Source organism: Borostomias antarcticus (genome assembly GCF_949987555.1).
Source record: "Borostomias antarcticus genome assembly, chromosome: 24".
Taxonomy (NCBI): Eukaryota; Metazoa; Chordata; class Actinopteri; order Stomiiformes; family Stomiidae; genus Borostomias; species Borostomias antarcticus.
This window is the reverse complement of record NC_140257.1, coordinates 7,836,251-7,850,056: the sequence shown is the minus strand read 5'-3', so window position 1 is coordinate 7,850,056 and position 13,806 is coordinate 7,836,251. Positions and strand designations below refer to the sequence as shown.

General features: G+C 50.1%; 1 protein-coding gene across 1 annotated transcript in view; it reads right to left on the bottom strand.

Moving 5' to 3' along the window:
* Nucleotides 1–13,806, bottom strand: part of dnah6 (dynein, axonemal, heavy chain 6) — a gene marked incomplete at both ends in the record, with an annotated part of 63,825 nt that overhangs the window by 41,154 nt on the left and 8,865 nt on the right. Inside the window, 25 exons of the mRNA XM_084458194.1 lie at nucleotides 104–325; nucleotides 417–629; nucleotides 1,176–1,302; nucleotides 1,443–1,550; nucleotides 1,786–1,934; nucleotides 2,688–2,855; nucleotides 3,096–3,233; nucleotides 3,783–3,944; nucleotides 4,230–4,385; nucleotides 4,532–4,657; nucleotides 6,961–7,071; nucleotides 7,262–7,426; nucleotides 7,581–7,815; nucleotides 7,996–8,092; nucleotides 8,267–8,447; nucleotides 8,778–8,897; nucleotides 8,984–9,076; nucleotides 9,196–9,246; nucleotides 10,142–10,297; nucleotides 10,779–10,922; nucleotides 11,254–11,367; nucleotides 11,668–11,796; nucleotides 12,008–12,259; nucleotides 12,627–12,779; nucleotides 13,635–13,786. Of these exons, the coding sequence (XP_084314320.1) occupies nucleotides 104–325; nucleotides 417–629; nucleotides 1,176–1,302; nucleotides 1,443–1,550; nucleotides 1,786–1,934; nucleotides 2,688–2,855; nucleotides 3,096–3,233; nucleotides 3,783–3,944; nucleotides 4,230–4,385; nucleotides 4,532–4,657; nucleotides 6,961–7,071; nucleotides 7,262–7,426; nucleotides 7,581–7,815; nucleotides 7,996–8,092; nucleotides 8,267–8,447; nucleotides 8,778–8,897; nucleotides 8,984–9,076; nucleotides 9,196–9,246; nucleotides 10,142–10,297; nucleotides 10,779–10,922; nucleotides 11,254–11,367; nucleotides 11,668–11,796; nucleotides 12,008–12,259; nucleotides 12,627–12,779; nucleotides 13,635–13,786 (3,722 nt within the window). The remainder of the gene's footprint in view (nucleotides 1–103; nucleotides 326–416; nucleotides 630–1,175; nucleotides 1,303–1,442; nucleotides 1,551–1,785; nucleotides 1,935–2,687; nucleotides 2,856–3,095; nucleotides 3,234–3,782; nucleotides 3,945–4,229; nucleotides 4,386–4,531; nucleotides 4,658–6,960; nucleotides 7,072–7,261; nucleotides 7,427–7,580; nucleotides 7,816–7,995; nucleotides 8,093–8,266; nucleotides 8,448–8,777; nucleotides 8,898–8,983; nucleotides 9,077–9,195; nucleotides 9,247–10,141; nucleotides 10,298–10,778; nucleotides 10,923–11,253; nucleotides 11,368–11,667; nucleotides 11,797–12,007; nucleotides 12,260–12,626; nucleotides 12,780–13,634; nucleotides 13,787–13,806) is intronic.

Here is a 13,806-nt window from a genome sequence, read left to right as displayed (position 1 = left end):
CTTTGCTTGCTTAATTCAAAGAAAAACTACACACACACACACATACACACACACACACACACACACACACACACACACACACACACACACACCACCCGCTGACCTCGAACACCATGTGTATGGAGGGCGTGAGCTTGATCCTCTCGCTGTTGGCCAGACAGAGCATCTTGTTGTCGTCCAGCACCGTGTTCATGTTCTCGATCCACAGCGCGTCCACCGGCCCGTCGCTGACGATCCACTTGTGGTCGTCGCTGGTGTCGTTGACCGCCGCGCGCACGCTCAGCGCCATCAGGCCGTCCCTCCACTCCAGGGTCAGCGTGTTCACCTGGAGGAGTGGGGGGTGGGGGGGTGAAAGACTTGAGGTTGAGGATTTCGGTTTCGACAGGTTAGGGGTCGGAGGTTAGGGGTTAGCCTACCTCTCCGTAGAGTTCTCCCATGGTGACCGACTTGGGGTTGAGGACGTAGGTTTTGACCGGCAGGTAGAAGGGGTTGGCGGCCCCGTGTCCCAGGCGGTGCAGGGTCTCCAGAGTGTCGGCCAGGACCCGGTAGACGGTGGTCTTCCCCCCGCCCGTAGGACCCACCAGCATCACGCCGTGACGCACGATCATGGTCTCGTACAGCTGGATGACCTGGAGGGAGAGAGGGAGAGAGAGAAGAGGGAGGCAGAGAGAGAGAGAGAGAGAGAGGGAGGGAGGAAGAGAGAGAGAGAGAGAGAGAGAGAGAGAGGGAGGTAGAGAGAGAGAGAGAGGGGGAGGGAGGTAGAGAGAGAGAGAGAGAGAGAGGGAGGGAGGCAGAGAGAGAGAGATAGAGGGAGGGAGGAAGAGAGAGAGAAAGAGGGAGGTAGAGAGATAGAGAGAGGGAGGGAGGTAGAGAGAGAGAGAGAGAGAGAGAGAGGGAGGTAGAGAGAGAGAGAGAGAGAGAGGGAGGGAGGTAGAGAGAGAGAGAGAGAGAGGAAGAAGGGAGGGAGAAAGGGGAGTTATCAACCACAGTTTTGAATGTCTTTTCAATTGAAAGAACGTATAAGCACGATCGCATTCGCAGTTAATTGGTACGGTTCTCCAGCTGTAATGATGATGTACACCCGCCCGGTAATCGAATACATCTCAGAATGAACACAGAGCAAAAGCGAAGGTTCTCATTGGCCCTGTGGCGGGGAGGAGGGAGGGGCGGCGGACCTTGTTGGTCATGCTGGCGAGAGGCTGCAGGCCGCGGTGGGCGAGCGACTCCAGGATGGTGGAGTGCAAGATTCCGTAGTCGTGCGCCGGGATACACACACCAGGGAACAGATCTGACAGGATACCACTGAGTGCACCACACACACACACACACACACACACACACACACACACACACACACAGATGTTATATATTACACATATACATCACGAAGACATACACGCACACACACAGGGCCTACGTAGCCGGCGCTGTCCTCCTCTTACCCAAACAGCACGGCGTCGTCTGTGAGGAACTTGGGCAGGTTGGAGTCCCTCAGCGCCCGGATCAGAACCACATCCTCGCTCAGGTGAGGGTTCTCTCTCTTCAGAGACCTGGAGAAACACACACACACACACACACACACACACACAAAAACGATACATCAATTATGCCTAATAAATAGGATTCGCCTAAAAAACACAGACGGGTGTCATGTGCACACACACGTGTGCACGCACACACACAGACGCAGGCAGGCTGTGATAATAAATGTGCTGGTCATCCTAAACATGCTCTAAGCCAGTGTAGTATGTGAGAAGACAGTAACAGTACGTGTGCGTGTCTCACCCGGCCATGACCAGGACAGACTTGACGGCCCTCATGCCGAAGTCGTAGTGGTCCTGCTGGGACAGCTGTTCAGAACACAGCTTGTACATCTGGGTCATCTTCCTGGCCAGCGTCTTACTGGACTCAAACCCTTCAGAATACAGAATCACCTGCAGGACACACACAGACACACACACACAATACATACAATAAAAATTGTGATACATTTCGATACTCAATACATACTCGATTCAATCCATAATTTACTGAACATTTTAAAATACAGCTGAAAATACAACTCCATTCCGTGGAGGTGAGCCTGAGAGCGGAGGGTATGTAAGGACATTTTAAATATCTTTAAAACTGAATAATGTATCGATGACTCTCTCTATCCATAATTTTCTAGATCTATTTCTATATATTCCCTGTCTTGCTCTGTATATTTTCCTTCGAAAATCGATACAGTATCACAGAGAAAAATATTGCGATGCATTGCTGTAGCGATTTTATTGCACAGTGTGACTCCTCCCGCTCTACCCACTGATTGGCCAGCCTGTTCCATCTGGGAGTATGGTAGTGGCTACTTGGTTTCACCTGGGGTGCTGGGCGAAGTGTATAAATATGATGGCTTGTTCTAATCTCAGTCTCTCTTCCATTCCCTGCCTACCAGCCTGGCTCTAGGTCTCCTGCTGCAGGGTTTGGCCATTTGGGTTCACCTTTTGTACCTTTGACACTGTCACACACACATCTCACTCATCCATGCAGTGCACACACCACTGATTCTTTCATATACTCACATACTGATATTTATTATTACCTTTAAATACATTTAGGTTTACTTTTGATTCAGCCCTAGTCTCAACAGGATTCTGAGGTGGCACACACACATATACGTACACACACACACACACACATGCACTGACCTCAGCAATGAGAGCGTAGTTGGGCACCATCATGGCGATGGGTCTGAACAGGGCTTTGAGGTTGTCTGGCAGTTCGGTCCTGCCGGCGTAGCCAGGGTTCATGGTGATGAACGCCGCGCACGTCATCTCCAGCTTGATCTCACGCCCCTCAAACATGAACCTGGACAGCTGGGGAGGAGAGGGCGTGGGCGTGCACACACACACACACACACACACACACGCACACACACACACACACACACAGTGCGCAGACTTTTCACTGAGGGTCAAAGCCAAACCTGAGACAACAGTATGTGTCTCCCTCCTCTTGTCATTCAGTCAGTGTTTCTTGCGTCATGGTGGCCAGTATAGAGGGTGTTTGAAGGGCGTACTACTCAATAAAGTATTCAATCATTAAATTTGTTGTACCTTGGCCATCTTGGCGTTCCGTATGGTGATAAGCTGCTGGGCGATGACAGACAGCACCTCGATGTCGATGCGGTTAAACTCATCAAAGCAGCACCAGGCCCCCGATTGGGCCAGACCGCTGAAGAACCGCCCCATCATCTGGGATGGAGAAAAGCCATTGGGTGAAACTGCAGATTGGCAAAGACTGGAGTGATATACAGTAGCATGCTGGATCATGAGGTCAAACTAGACATTTTTTATAGAGCAATTCCAAATCTCTCATCTATTAAAAGTAACGCCAGAAACATACTTCCAAAACAGACATTTGGATAGGTAGGGGATAGCAAGATTGCTGGCAGTAGAAAAGCTATGCAGGCCAGGAGCTGCCACAGAAGGTGGAAGGTTTGTGTGTGTGCATGTGCGTGCATGTGTGCGCGTGTGTGCGCGCACGCGTACGTGAGATTTAAACGTTAAGAGATCTGACCATTAGACACAGAGCAGTTCAGTTGAGTTCAGTAGAGCAGCTCACGCAGGCAGACGGCTGTGGTCACATAGTGTTTAAAACAGGGAAGCACAGTTAGAGTTGGGTTCAGAGAGAGAGAGAGAGAGAGAGAGAGAGAGAGAGAGAGGAGACAGGGGAAAAGAAAGAAAGGACGACAGGCCAGATGGAGAAAAAGAGAGAGCAGGGAGTCAGAGACGGAGAGAGACCTTGTAGTCCAGGCCGTCGGAGCAGTTGAAGACCACACACTGGATGGCCAGGGCCTTGGCCAGGTCCTTGGTGGTCTCTGTCTTCCCCGTCCCTGCCGGCCCCGCTGGAGCCCCGCCCAGGTCCAGCTGGAGGGCCCCCATCAGACACAGGTAGCAGCGGTCCTACACACACGCACACACACACACACACACACGCACACGCGCACACATACACACACACACACAAGCACGCAAGCACACACACACGGAGACATGCATGAAAACACATAACCATTGATACACACAGTGGTACATTACAATAACTTCATAGGCCTCAGAGTATTACATAATTTCCCCATATTGATGTTGGAATAAATTCAAACTCCTTTGTATATTATTGAATCTTTAATTGAATGAGCATGTGCGTGTGTGTGTGTGTGTGTGTGTGTGTGTGTGTGTGGGTGTTACCGTGAGAGGAGTGATGACCAGCCTGGGACAGGATCCCAGGTATTCGTATCCGTAGATGTACATAGAGAGGGCCATCCTGGCCACACAGTTGTCCAGGTCCAGATCCCAGTAGTAACGCAGCTGTCTCTGCCACTCAAAGTTAGAGCTGGAATCCACCTACACACACGCAAATATACACACACACATTGTCAGGTTACTGAAATCTCAAAAATGTTTCACAAGTGTCTAGGAAGCAGGGTTTGGGGCTTGGTCAAACTTACTTGCCCAAACACAAAATGCCCAACCCTAATCTGGTATCGTACCTGCTGGCGCACGAGGTCGGTGACGATGTCTCTGGCGTGGACATCGATGGTGATGAGGGCGGTGATGATGTTCCGGTGCAGGCTGGGGAGGTGGCCTCTGACCAGGGCTGCCAGGGCATTCAGCCTCTGGAACACACACACACGCACGCACACACACACACACACACACACACACACACACACACACACACACACACACAGACACAGACACACACACACACGCACGCACGCACGCACGCACACACGCACACACGCACACACACACACACACACACACACAAATACCATGAATGTATTAAAAGAAATGGATGAGGCATTGAAAGATGTCCGCCACTTCATTCCAATGAAAGTTGCTCACCAAGAGCATGAAGCAAATAGAACATGTTTCTTGGCCCCTATCCCTTTCTCCCGTAGACCAGGACGGCGCTGACACAGACATGCATGGGGACAGCTGTAAACTCCGGCTCTTGGTGGCTTCTAAAGAACCAGACCAGGTTGAGCCTGGCATAAGGCTGATGGGCTTAGTACTACATTCACCTGTTCTATTGATAGTTCTGTCCAAATTTCATTGCCTACCCTATGCACTTCCCTTTAAGCGGTAGCGTAAATAGACCAGGACACAGTGGCTTATCTGGACATCTACACATATTTGATGTAAAATAAAATTGGGAGAGTTCATTAAACATATTTGCGTTCACTAGTTGACTATACTATTGTGTCTAGCTAGCAAGTGATGAAGAATGTAATCACTTAAAGGAAAGAGCTAGGGCAGGCAATTAAATTTGGCCAGAACTATCAAAACAACAGCTGGATGTAATGTATATTTTCTATAGGATGTGTATTTTGTTTGCATGTTTATTTTCTTAAATACAGGTGCATCTGAATTAAATTACGGAAAATAATGAACTTTCCACAATATTCCAATTTTCTGAGATGCACCTGTAGATTAGCCTTGATTTCATTTTGAACAATGTGATATTTGATTGAGTGAGTCTGTTCTACTTTAATCTACTATTGTTGAGTAAGGCCTAAGAGGAGTGTATAGAGGTTGGCGTGAGAGTAGACAGAGGAGAGTGGGGTGATGATCTGTGCCCTTTTAAGACATCACTAAAGTTATATGAACAGACCCAGCAGTTTTCTTTGGTGGTTATTTCTGCAGAACAATTCACACTCACGCCTATTCCACCGGTGACAGCGGTACAAATATTACAGTAATACTGGAGCCCATCAGCCTTTATCCAGGCTGGCCTGGCCTGGTTTAGGCTCTGCTTAGCCTACATATTAATATTGTCCGGGGGTCAACCACAGATCATTACAAGAGTGTGCCAAATTTATTATCTACTGTAGGCTTAAAATAAAATAAAAATGTGTAAGAGATTGATGTAAGCTGATGTAGGCCTAACTCATAAAATACAGATTTTCTGTTGTATAGGGCTTACTTTTATTTTCATTCTTGACTCATATTTAATTCTTGACTCAAATCCTTAAAATGTCTGCAGAGTGAGTGAGAGGGACCAGCAGGCAGTGCGAGTGGGAGGGAACAGTCAACAAAGCCCTGTACCAACAAAGTATGTGACTAAGGGACAAACTAGGGCTGCACAATTAATCGTGAATTAATCAAAATTGCGATTATGACCTCCGCGATTAACTAATCGCAAAAGGCCACAATTAATGTGATTAATAATTTTGCTTTGAATTGAGTGTGCTAGGACTACACGGACGAATCACAGGCGCTTATGTTGTCTGACCAATCACTTGCGTTCCCGCTGAGTGCGCTGTGTGCTGCGATTTCACTGAGAAGACAGATAGCAGTAGGGCAAGACAAGTGTCACAAGAGTACCCGCAGCCGTGAGTAGTGAAAAAATGAGGGAAAACGAGGTCAGTGAGTTAGTAACAAGAAAGGGATCAACGTCTGTGATTTGGGATCATTTTGGTTATTATATATTCATATTATATATTAAATATTAATCACAATTATTAATCGCAATTACCATTTTGAAGCAAATAATCACAATTATTATTTTTTGTCATAATCGTGCAGCCCTAGGACAAACACATTCCTATGGCTGTCGGGCTCCGCCCATCAGCCAAAAACACACCCAATGATTTAAAACTTAATAATTCAAAGACTAGTTTTTGACTTTGAGTAATACCCAGAAAAATGTATGTTTCATTGCCCATGTATGTCTATGGGAAAAATATTTTTGCCCCCAAATGTGTCAGATGACTTGCAATACCAAGCTTGGCCAGTATACCCAAATGTTTCACAGCCCACAGCTGTTCCTGGGGGTTTGGTAAATACACACGCACAGCACACGCAAGGGTTGAAAAGCATATTCCTGTACTGTATCAGCCTCTACAACAGATAGTGTGGGGTGACCCCTATTGCCGTGTTTGGAAGACCATAATCCCCTGTGACATGGCCGTACATCAAAGTTGGTGAGCTCAAACTCCTGCAGGGCCTGGGAGTGGTCGTGGTCTCCCTCCAGACAGCCATCCAGGTCCCAACACCACATCAGCTGGGAGACGGTCAGCACCACCTAGCGGACAGAGTGGAGAGCTCAGAGCCTAGTGTGGTTTAAATAAACTTGTGTATTCATGTCACGGGCACACACTTACTGACAGGGAATGTGTTCTCAATTACGTTAAATAAAGAGTAGAGTTTGTGTGAGTAAGTGTGAGTGTGTGGACAGTTCAAGTCTGTGTGTGTGTGTGCGTGAGTGTGTGTACCTGTGAAGGGTGTCCGGCCACCACCCACTCCTCCCTGGGTTTGCTCTGGTAGTCGGCAATGGAGGCCTTACTGAGGCGTCTGAGAGAGGAGAACATGGCCTCCTCCACCTTCCCCAGCCAGTCCTCCACGTTGCCACGGGCCTTCAGGCCTTTAGCCAGGCCCACCTACACACACAGGGAAGGAGAGTTAAATAGTGAAATAGTGAGTTAGCAGGTGTTAGAGTCAGAGGAACCCACAGTAGTCACTGAGAGAGAAAGACAAGCAAAGACAAGAGAGAGAGAGACGAGAGAGAGAGAGAGAGGGGGGTCAGTCAGTCACCTTCTCCCCCTCTGGCGAGACCATGGCCAGGATGTCGTTGCTGTACACCTTCTCCCTCTCCTGCTCACCGCTGCCGTCCGCCGGCCCCGCCCCTTTGGCGTCGGGGGGCGGCAACAGGGCGAACTCCAGGCGGGAGATGGCATCGAAGCACTTCCTGAGGTGGGGCTGGACGGCCTGCGGGTTCCGGGTCTGGGCCAGGATCTCCAGCAGCTCGTCATTGGACAGGAAGTAGAATCTAGGAGGAGAGGAGCCGAGGCGGCAGCACCGGGGACATCGGGGTGAGGTCAAAACGTTGGATTCCGGGGAACGCAGTGGATTCAAAGCGATGGGTTAGACACATCAAGAGAAATCAGGAGAGAGTCATTGACACAATTTGCAAATGGATATGGACACGGGTTCCGTTGTAGAGCAGTACCTGGGGAAGATGACCCGCTTGGACTCCAGGTAGGCTTCCAGACACTTCTGGATCTGGTCCAGGAGAGCATTGTTGTTCTGGAAGATCTCCAGAAGACCTGCACAAACACAAACACACATGTTGGAGAGAAACACGTGTGTGTGTGTGTGTCTCTTCTCTCCCACTCTATCTCTCTGTAACTCTTGGTGCATGTCTGTGTGAGTGAGTGTGTGTGTGTGTGTGCGTCTGTGCGTGTGTACTGTACAGTATGTGTGTGTGTGTGTGCGCGTACCTGGCTGAGTGGCGGCCCTGAGGGTGTTGGGCAGCCTGTTGACCTTTCTCATGATCTCCTTCCAGGACTTGTCCACCTGCAGGAACATCTTGGCTTCGGCCGGCAGCTGCCTCTGGATGTCTGGAGCGCTGAAGATGCTCTCCAGATACAACCAGTTACGCTGGCATGTCAACCACTCATCCTGGAGAGGGAGAGGGAGAGAGGGAGAGAGGGAGAGAGAGAGAGAGCGAGAAGGAGGGAGGGAGGGAGTGGGGGGAGGGAGAGAAAGAGAGAGAGAAAAGGGGGGAGGGGAAAGGGAGAAAGAGACAGAGAGAGGAAGAGGGAGGGAGTGAGGGGCAAGAGAAAAGAGAGAGAGAAAGAGAGAGGGTGGAGGGGGAAGGAGAAGGAGAAGGAGAGGGTTTCTGTTTGTTGTACCCTCATTTCTGAAGGTTTATTTTATTTCCCGTACGTCTGTTTTTATGTAAGAGGGACGTCAGTTGTGAGGACAGGGGCGGCGCAGTGCTGGCCTCACCATGGTCTGGCTGAACAGGGCCAGCTGTCTCTGCCACTCGTCCACTCTGGTCTTGATGGGCGCCGCGTAGCGCGAGGACGCCACCGTGGCCACGTTGACGGTGCTGTCGTCCAGGAGCACCTGGAGAACACACACACACACACATTGGTACAGCGCGTAACAAAAACGCAAGATGGACACGTTCCGAAAAAAGACCGACGCGGGACCTGTATGTCGTCGGTCCCTCCGAGGATGAAGACGTCTTTGGACTCGCGGTGGGACAGGACCGTGAACTCGGTGGTCTTCCACGAGTCCTCCACCTGCACACGGGCGAGGTCACGGAGAGGCAGTTAAGACCAACAGGAACACACAGACACAGCAAACACTGACCAAAACCTTGACCTCGTCCCCCCTATCCCGGCCCCCCGGTCCCTCTCACCTTCTTCAGGATGGTCTCCAGGGAAGCCTCCCCTGACGCCTGGCCCGACACCTGGAGGAACCACACACATGTTTTCACAATGCGGAACAAGGGGTTCAGACCAGGAGGAAACCCCTGTGGACTGGTAGACTGATGTCAAAGTCCCAATGACTGTCACACACCTGAGTGTGTGAAATTTGCTCTCAGCATTTGGCCCATCCCCTGGGGGAGCGGTGAGCGGCAGCGGTGCCGCGCTCGGGAATCATTTGGTGATGTAGACCCCCAATTCCAACCCTTGATGCTGAGTGCCAAGTAGGGAAGCAATGGGTACCATTTTTATAGTCTATAGTCTTTGGTATGACTCAGCCGGGGATCGAACTCACAACCTCCCAGTCTCGGGGCGGACACTCTAACCACAAGGCCACTGTCATGTAGGTAGGGATTCCAGCATTGGAAAGGGTTTCTAAGTCCTAGATCTGTGTCTGGGAAATTGTGACCTGCTGTGACTATGGACTGTTCTGGATCATAATGGTCAATGGTAAATGGACTGCACTTATAGCGCTTTACAGTGAAGGCCTCTCATTCACCCATTCACACACACATACACACACCAATGGCGGCAGCTGCCATGCAAGGTGCTAGCCTGCTCATTGGGAGCAATTTGGGGTTCAGTGTCTTTGCCCAAGGACCGCCGAACCGCCGAGCCTACGATCAGATACGTGTGTATCTGTAATTGAGTGAGAGCCTGGGTGTGAGTGAGTGAGTGAGTGAGTGAGTGAGTGAGTGAGTGAGTGAGTGAGTGAGTGAGTGAGTGAGAAAGTGAGAAAGTGAGAAAGTGAGTGAATGAGAAAGTGAGTGAGTGAGTGAGTGAGTGAGTGAGTGAGTGAGTGAGTGAGTGAGTGAGTGAGTGAGTGACTGACTGACTGACTGACTGGATGTGTGTGTGTGGGTGGGTGTGTGTGTGTACCTCCTGGATCTCCAGGTCGTAGCTGAAGATGTGGAGCTCTTCCATTGAGGCCAGGGAGAGGGGCTGCTCCTGCAGGCTTGCCTCCACAATGGCCTCCAGCATCTCCCAGTGTCGGGCCTTCAGACACGGGTTCCGCAGGTCTGTGATCACTGGCAGCTAGGGAGAGAAGCACACGCACACACCTTATATGCACTGTATAGATGTCATATGTATGCACACACACTTAAAGAGATAGAGACTCACTCACTCACTCACTCACTCACTCGAACACTTATCCAGGCACTCACTTACACACACATGCATACACACGCACACACACACACACACACACACACACACACACACACACACACACACACACACACACATACACCCAGTCACTTCACTCACTCACTCACTCACTCACTCACTCACTCACTCACTCACTCACTCACTCACACACACCCAGGCTCTCATTCACTAACACACACATGCATGCACACATACACACACACACACACACACACACACACACACACACCCACTGATAACACAATTTTTCCATTCTCAAGGCTCTCTCTCCACACACACACACACACACACACACACACACACACACACACACACATACACACTCCACACACACACACACACACACCTTCTCCCTCATGCCCTCCACATTCTCTTTGAGGCGTGGCACCACGCTGTTGGGCGGCAGGCCCTTCTCCAGCTGGCTGACGTACTTGGAGTACTTGTTGACCTGGGTGCTGAGCTGCTCTGGGTCAAGCTCCTCAAACTTACACTGGAGAGCAGAGGAGAGACAGACAGATGTATCTCACGCACACACACACACACACACTCAGAGACATACACACGGACGTAGACGCACACACGCGTGATGCAGCTAGAGCTGCCTGATGTTCAATTATCCCCAGAGAGATTCAAACTAAGAATCTGATCAGAACATCATTAAATTACAATGAGATACGTTTTATATCAATATCAACGAGTATACTGTGTGTCTCACGGCAAGTTCTCCACCTCCCTCCTTAGCACCTCCATCCCTCTTTCCTCCCTCCCTCCCTCCCTCCCTCCCTCCCTCCCTCCCTCTTTCCTCCCTCCCTCCTCCCTACCTCCCTCCATCCAGCCTGCAGCGCGTCCCACTCCTCCAGAGAGTCCCACAGCAGCTTTTTGAGCTTCACTTCCGCGCTCAGCTCCTCCAAGGCCTCGTACTTGGTCACCTCCACCTGAAGGGTCAGAGGTCAAGGTTCAGATCCCAGGAAGGTCCATTCTGAAGTAAACGAGCTTAAGTCGAGAGCCCTGTTGTCATTTTCCACAAAGGCATCCCCCCCCCCCAGAAAAACAAGATAATCTCTGATCTAACATGATTGGATAGGTGAAATCGCCTGCTTCGACACACGCCTGCCACCGACGCAGTCATGTCAGATCAGAGGTTACCCCGGGGGTGGGACGGGAGGGAGTGTCTCCGTGGGCTTCAGTGAGAAGTAAGCTGTCGGCTGCCTCTGCTGGCAAAAGCGGAGCATTACCTTGAAGTTCTTCTGGTAAGACTTGTAGGTGAAGGCCTGGTCCTGCAGCTCATCTATGGAGATCTGGATCTCGCCCAGCAAGTCGCGCACCTTGGGACGCTCCGCGCCGATGTCCAGGATAAGGCGGTTCTGGAGGCGCAGACACGACAGTCACGTACGCGCTCTCATCGACCTTTCCATGTGCTCAGCGTGTCTTCAACCCGCTATCTACAGGTCAGTTTGGACCTCTGTGGGTCTGTGTGTGACGCTGTTATTTGAAATGCACACAAACACACACACAAACACACACACACACACACACACACACACACACACACACACACACACACATCTGTGTTACCTGCGCCTGCTGTTTGACCCTCTTGGCTTCCTTGTTGAGCTCAGTGATGTCTCTCTGCAGGTGGGTACAGAACTTGTCCACGTTGGCGTCACGCTCGCCCACTGACTTGTCGATGGCGTTCCGCACCGAGGTGACGGAGGGGCGGAGCGTGGCGTAGACGGCGAAGTCCTCGGGGGGCGTGGGGACGGAGTAGCTGTCGATGAGCTTATACATCTGGCACACCGTCTCCGTCTCCTCGTCCAGCTTCTCAATCTGGGGAGAAGGGAAGAGGAGGAGAGAGGATGAGACAGGAGAGGAGGAGAGGAGTCAGGGGAATAGGGGAGAGGAGAAGAGAGGAGGAGAGAGCAGCAGAGGATGGGAGGAGAGGGGAGGAGAGAATAAAGGAGAGGGCAGAAGAGGAGAGGAGAAGAGCAGAGGTGAGGAGGAGGAGGGGTGAGAAAGGATGAAAGGAGAGCATAGTAGATTAGAGTAGAGCAGAGTAGAGGAACACAAAAGCAGAGTACAGTATAGACTGTAATTGTTGTCCATGCAGAATTGAAAAGAAGTGCGACATCTTTCCATGATCAAGGCAGATAATTTATCTTAATGACCAACGACGGCGAAGACGGCGGTGTCTTACCCTCTCCTGGATCTCCTCCAGGAAGGTGAGGGAGTTGACGTACTCGGTGGTTGTCGAGGGGATAACCTCCAGTTTGAACTGGGCGTCCTGAGCCTCGGCAATCATGGCGTCCATCTTCCTCTTAGCCAGCAGGGGGAGCATGTCGTTGATGGCCTGGGGTGGGAGGAGGAGAAATGAGGACAGGGTTGAGATACACTCGCTAGTGCGTGTGTGTGAGTCTGTGCTTTTATTTGGCGTCTGTGCATTAATGTGCATGAGTGTGTGTCTGTGCTTTTATTTGGTGTCTGTGCATTAATGTGCATGAGTGTGTGTCTGTGCTTTTATTTGGTGTCTGTGCATTAATGTGCGTGTGTGTGTGTATGTGTGTGTGCGTGTGTGTGTGTACAAAGGGTATATTGAAAGGCATGATAGGATTGTTGACCTGTTAGTTAAGGGCATAATCACATATTATGTTCACTCTTCAGTCAAAACCTTTAAACACTCCTGTGTTTTAATGTTCCATGTTCAACCTGTGTAATAGTGAACACAATGTATTTTAAAATGTTACAGCTAATACACGAGATTCTGTTGTTGTCGACGAGGACAGTAGAGAAGTCACCATTTTGGAAGTACGTTTGACCATAGTCTGGAAAAGGCTTTCCTTACCAAGGTGTTAAAATATCAACTGCTCAAAGATGCGATCACGCAGCTTGGGTAAAAATGTAAACTGCTGGTGTTTATATTTGGTAGCCTAGGAAATGTCCACAGACTAGTCCTGCCTACAGATGACAGGAATGCCCAAGCCAAAAGCTAAAGCACTGGCAAAATTATGTTCATTGTCAGTGATAATTGGAAGTCGTCATATATGGAGGAGACGTTGCTTCCTGTATCCATGGACTGTCTGCCAAATGATGCAATGTATGGCAGTCAGTGAGTGTCCAATGCTTCCGCATCTATTATTGTTTGTGTTCAAGATTTTATTGATTGTGTGAACACAAATAAAGTCATTGAAATGTGTTGTGTCCTCACCTCCAGGCATCGTAGTGGTGAGGGGATGAGTTTCCCCTTCAGCCGGGTGGTGTCCACCAGCAGCATGCCCAGCTGTCTTTTCTGCTTGATGGCCAAAGCCTCCTTATGCTCCCTGTGGTACTTCTCCAGACTCTCTCCAAAGAACGACACATCTGACACACACACACACACA